Below are 6000 nucleotides of genomic sequence, written 5' to 3' on the forward strand. Positions count from 1 at the left end.
CAGGAATCACCTCCCAAACGTTGTCGGTATTGTTTTGTAACACCCTGTATAATTCTGTAAAAAACAGTTCGGAAATATCAACGAACCGATTGGCCATCCTACATGACTACCATGCTGTTGAATCATCGAAACCTTCCGCGTCTTGCAAATAATATTCGTTTCTTCATATCTTTTATCATATTCAATATAACTTTACTGCGGTAAACACACCTGAATTCGGCATACCTGTACTTAAATGTTGGAAATAAGCGTAAGAGGTCATCCCTTCAATCGTGCATAAAAGTGGCAACATTATGGGAGCGTCTTTTCTTGTGTCAAAGCGCGGTTTACAATAGATGAGTCATACGCATAGAGAAAAGTACATTGTTGTGTGTGTGGTGCATTCTTCGAGGAAAAGCACATAATCTTAAAGAAATCATAAGACGGCAAGTTATTTTCGTACGACTTTTATTAAAGTTAGGTTTGTTTCAAGCAAATAGTGGTACTTTAATGTTGTAAAGGAGTTTCAATCAGTGTGTTTCGTTTTCTTCTGTAAGGACAAAGGTTGTGATGTAACATGAACGGGGGGTTGTCGAAAACACGAGCCTTTATTTGTAACGTGAACCGGATTTCGACAAGATTGTCGGATTCATGCTCAGTAGTGCAAATATAATTTTAACTGAATATCTAAACGTACAAGTATGTTCAAAGTCTTTCATAAAGCTATTTGTTGCATAATTCTCCGATTCTTGTAACTTCAGTTCGACATGGGATGTCGAAATCAGGTTCCAGCATGTCAAATTGAGGATCATCAAAGTAACGACTCAGTTCAGAAAATTTAAGTTGTGTTCTTTTGCTCGTCTTATAATTTCTGCATACTAACAAAACAATATTTGAAGCTGAGAAGTTATTACTATTACTAATAATGCTACTTAATGTTTTACATGGATATAATTGAAAGTGTCGAAATCAGGTACCGCAACTGTCGAAACCAGGTGAAGTGTGTCGAATTCGGGTTCCATTTGCGAGTTCCAGTTTAAAAAAAAAAAAAAAAATTAACATTAACATTTGAGCCTTGAAGTGACTTTTAGTATTAGTAGAGATTGTACAGTTCAAGAAAAAAAATGGGCTAACACCGACCAATATTACGGCCACAGTAAGCGATTGATTTTTTTTAAAAAAAAAAGTCCTTAACTTCTCGAAATCCGGTGCGTTCACCTTACCAAACATCAAATAAGAACTCCAAATCATCATTTCTTACCTCAATTCTCCTGAAAATTTTCCTAATTTTTATTTATATATATATATATATATAAAAAATCTCTAAACTTAACCCACTATTTTTGTTGGGAAAATTAGTTCTTTCTGTCTTGGTCAGCAAATGTATTCAAATTGTACACTTGTCTACAGGGTTGGCTGGTTTAAACCAACTGTTTTGTTTCTTTTTAAACCAACTGGTTTAAAACAAAACAAAAAAAAAAAAAATGTTCGTTACGGTGTAAAAGTTCGTAAAATCTTGATGAACACACATTTGTGGGTTATCACGTCTCACTCCCGTACATTATTTGTATTATATTCAGACCTAAATTCGCCATTCATTACTCAGAGAGATTATACTACAACAGGAACTTTTTGTTATACGTTTATGAATATTTCTTTTGTAATTTTTTTTATAATTCATTATTATTGTTATGCAATTGCAACCAAAGAAAAATTCTAAATATTGTTTCGTTTTAATAATGTTTACTACTGATAAAATACATCGAAATGCCGTACTTTGGGGGGGGGGAGGATATATAAACCCCACAAGAGGCATTTATTGAAATCAGAAGTATCTTTGGTTTCTATTTAGTATAAATCGGTCAGAGCCGAAGTGGACTCAAATAATTCGTATCTTTATATACTTTTCCTACTGATATGCAAATTAAATCGTTGTATTTAACTCGGATTAATAAAAGTCGTAGTGAACTAACTTGGCCTAAATTAGTTCTTCTGTACTCTGCAATACTTTGAAATTGTTAATATGTAATTCTGTATAATGGTTTCACTTGTGCAATTGTTTATCCTTTTGTCCTTCTGAAATAACTCTTGACAAATTATATTAACAATTTTGTAAAGATCAGTACAACGTATTTTTATCAAGAGTCCTTTGTGAGTGAGTCGGCAGACTCATCGCATTTGTGGTCAATTAGTCCCGGTTTCGAGTTCAAATGGAGGACAATTTCTCTCGGATGTAAGCCGAGAAGTGGTTTGGATTCCGTTTTAAGCTTATGTGACCCCTTCCAGCATAAGCCGGTTGTTGCATTATAGCACCAAGGCGAAACGAACTTATTTCTATCCATACGTGATATAAATACATAGAGCAAATTATTTAACCCTTTTAAGTTTTTTCGGTCGTTTTCGATCGATATTGTAGTGTCTTAAAGATTCGATTAAAAGAGAACTAAGAATGCTATTTAGTTCCTTTTTTTTTTTTTTTTTTTTTTTTCAAGAGAGGAGGCATTCAAGAAAGCTTTGGATGGGTCTATACGCTTCCGAGCATCAGAACATAGGGGGGTTTGACGCCATCAATTTACAAATTCCCTTCTTTTTACTGAGGTCTAACTTCAACATTTTTTATGAGCTTCTCTTTAATCCTAGAATCCTAATATTTTCCTTAAACAATCAGTGGACCCATTAGTTTTTATGAGATTTTTCTCGGATCTCTTCGTCAACATAGAAGGGGGGTTCTGAGGGACAAAAGGTATATTTTTTGACCAAAAATCCCACTTTCGCGATTATTGCTCCGCTCGGCTACATGACAGGGACATTTGAGTGGTACTTTCTGAAAGCCTACTCGATTCGGAAGAGAACGACGTACGAATCATCATCCTCCGATAATTAGGGACGTGTCAGGAAATTTTTGAAATTTATATAGTATCTTTGGGAAATTCTGGAAATATTATCAGAAGAGGAAAATATTTTTCCCGTCCTTAGTATTGAAGATAGAAAATTGGTATTTGGCACAAAAAATTAGAACACTACGCGTAGTATTTTTGAAAGTGATTTTCAGATCTCTATGTTTACCCAGGACCGCACCAGAGAGCCCCAAAACGGGAAAAAATGGATTTTCAGCAAAAATCCCTATTTTACTCAATTTTCCCTCCTTAGGGACGTTCGAGGGACATGAGGGTAATACAACCTGGAAGCCTGCTCTATTCTGAAGAGATTGGTGTATGAATCGTGATCCTACGATAATTAGGGACGTGTCAAGAAATATTTGAAATTTATATAGGGTATTCTGGGACCTATGTTTAGCAGAAGGGGTCCAGCTATTTTCTCTAAAAAATGTTACAATTTTGGTAATTTCTGTTCACATTCGGTTAGTTTAGTGTAGGGTAGGTTAGGTTAGATTAGTTTAGTTTATGTTATATTAGTGTAGGGGTCCCGCATAATTTTCCAAAAAATGATAGTATTTCGCTTATTTCTACCATTAGGTTAGTTTAGGTTAGGTCAGGTTAGCTTAGGTTAGGTTAAATTTGGTTACGTTATGTTACGTCTAAGTACTTGCATTATTCATTTTTACTGTAAATTTTGTGCTTTTTTGCGTGCTTCTGGACCCCTTGTACTAAACATACTCCCATTCTGGTAATATTCGCAGAAGAGGAAAATATTTTTCCCATCCTTAATGTTGAAGATAGGAGATTGGTATTTGGCACAAGCAATTAGTACACTAAGTAGTATTTTTGAAAGTGATTTCTGGATCTCTATGTTTACCCAGGGCCGCGCCAGAGGGATCCAAACCGGAGAAAAAGGGATCTTTTTATGCAAAAATCCCTATTTTCCTCAATTTTCCCTCCTTAGGGATGTCCGAGGGACATGAGGGTGATACCATCTGAAAGGCTACTACATTCTGAACAAAACGACGTAGGAACCATAACTTTACGATCATTAGCAACGTGTCAGAATTTTTTTTTAATTTGTAGGTTGCATTTTAGGGAATTTTTGGGCGTCTTTTTGATGCTCTCTCAATATGGGTAAAAAATTTTCCCGCCCTTACTACTCAAGACAGGAAATTCGAATTTGTCACAAGTAATTAGTACACTACGTAGTATTATTCCAAATTTTTGGAGGTTTGTGCGCAGACCCGGTAGTCTGAGGGGGGCCCAAACTTTGAAGGTTTTTTTTTTTTGTGCAAAAAATGCCCTATTTTGCCTCAAATAATTCCCTTCTGGTACATCATAGGGACATGTAAGTGGTACCGTTTGAAAGGCTGTTCCATTCTGAGAAAAACTAGGTATGAACCATGATCCTAGGGTAAATAGGGATGACACTGACGCTGCTTATCTGAGACTCAAGAAAAACGCCGAAAAAGGCAAGAATTTAAAAGGGTTAAACCCAAAAAACCGGGTTTAAACCAAAAACATGGTTCTTTGGTCTATTCAATAAAAACCATGGTTTTTGTCAACCCTGCTTGTCTGTCAAAATAAGGTAGAAGATGAAATTATCATGATCTTAATGGTGCTGTATATCAACACCAAGTCATAAGCTGTGTCCTGGTAGGTTCATTTGTCAATAATTGTGTTCACTGCCGATTATATTTCCTGTTTTTGGTGCCGTACAATTACCAATTTATGTAAATGCGGAATCACTCTTCCTATGTAGCTTATTATACCATGTTTGGCATAGTAGTTGTTAGTATAAAACGAGCTTTATGTTGCCATTATTCCCTCCGTTACATTGCTACTTACTACTATAAAGCGCTGGCATTAGTGATATGGCTTGTTTGATAATATGGCATGACTAAATTATACAATTTTTAAACAGAAAAGGAATGTAAAAAGCATTTATCAAGTAGCCCCCATATTCTTAATCTGCAGAATTTCACCTACCCTTCCTTTTATGTTGTCTTGTTAATATTAAAATTTTCAAATAAAGTACGGGACAAAAATAAACGACCACAAATGCCATTAAAACTAATGGCGTTTTTGGTTGTTTATTCTTGTCCCGTACTTTAAATATTGTGGAAATGTATGCCTATTAATTTCTTCTTGTCACTTCCCTTCACATTTTATCAGGTGTTAGTAACCGGCCATTTATATGCTCAACATTGTGTGTTCATGCCAAATCCGCGTGATTTCAGGTTAAGTGGCTTATCTAGATTATGTTAGGCAGGTAAGGATAGGCATACACCTATGACCTTCAGCGCCCCTTCCAATGACACTACTCTATACAAACTAACAAGGCTAACACTAATAAAGCAGATTTTCCTGTTATGCATATGAAATAACATTTTGTCATTATATATACAATACATGCCATTTACGTAATCTTAAAACCCGTAACTATAATCCTTATGGAAAGACCGGTACTCATCTGAAATCATGGGAACTTTGGTGCAGACAACTTTATATTATTACTTACGCTGCTCGAGACATTGCAGGATAAGCAACATTTTGATTATTCTTTAGCAAGCTAACAGATGCAGATACAAGTTTTAAAGGTGTTGCCATTTTCAGTCTTCAAAACTATTTCACAATTTCTTTTTCTCACAGCTCCTTCTGTTACACACGGACCTTGGCTTCACTTCATCAAGAACTTAAACACTAGATGTCTCTATATTCGTGGAGTTTTGCCAAGGATATTATAAAACGAAACTTTAACCAAACAGTCCTTCCTTTATGAACCAAACCTAGGGGCATTCATTTGGAGGTAAAATTTTATAGTAGTAATCGAGTTATATATATATATATATTGTCAAGGATTGTTGTTTGAAAATAGCCCAATTATAGCTTAATATCGTTTTTAAGTTTTGGTACCATCAATAGTTTTCTCTTTTCTCAAATTTTGTCTTCTGGAGCATTATTACATATTGCAGATACTACTAATCTGCAGCTCTATATTGCATTGTATTTTCGTTCCTTTTTCATACATTTAGCACTGCATTAAAATGCATCTGAAGTGGATACGTCATTTATATATAAACATGAAAGTAAAAGAAGCAATAATAATGTGAAAAGCACACACTAAGTTAATAATTTA

At 35.0% G+C, this 6000-nt stretch overlaps 1 protein-coding gene across 2 annotated transcripts in view; it reads right to left on the bottom strand.

Annotated features, from left to right (window-relative positions):
- Got2 (glutamate oxaloacetate transaminase 2) overlaps positions 1-5572 on the bottom strand; it is a 41176-nt gene extending 35604 nt beyond the window's left edge. The window contains exon 1 of one of the 2 annotated variants that reach the window (XM_081759829.1): positions 5383-5572. In XM_081759829.1, coding sequence (XP_081615955.1) covers positions 5383-5471 — 89 coding nt within the window. In that variant the 5' untranslated portion in view covers positions 5472-5572. The remainder of the gene's footprint in view (positions 1-5382) is intronic. The other variant, XM_081759838.1, reaches the window with a different exon arrangement.
- Between the last annotated feature and the right edge of the window lie 428 nt (positions 5573-6000).

Source organism: Thermobia domestica, chromosome 1 (genome assembly GCF_964235325.1).
Source record: "Thermobia domestica chromosome 1, izTheDome1.hap1.1, whole genome shotgun sequence".
NCBI classification, from domain to species: Eukaryota; Metazoa; Arthropoda; class Insecta; order Zygentoma; family Lepismatidae; genus Thermobia; species Thermobia domestica.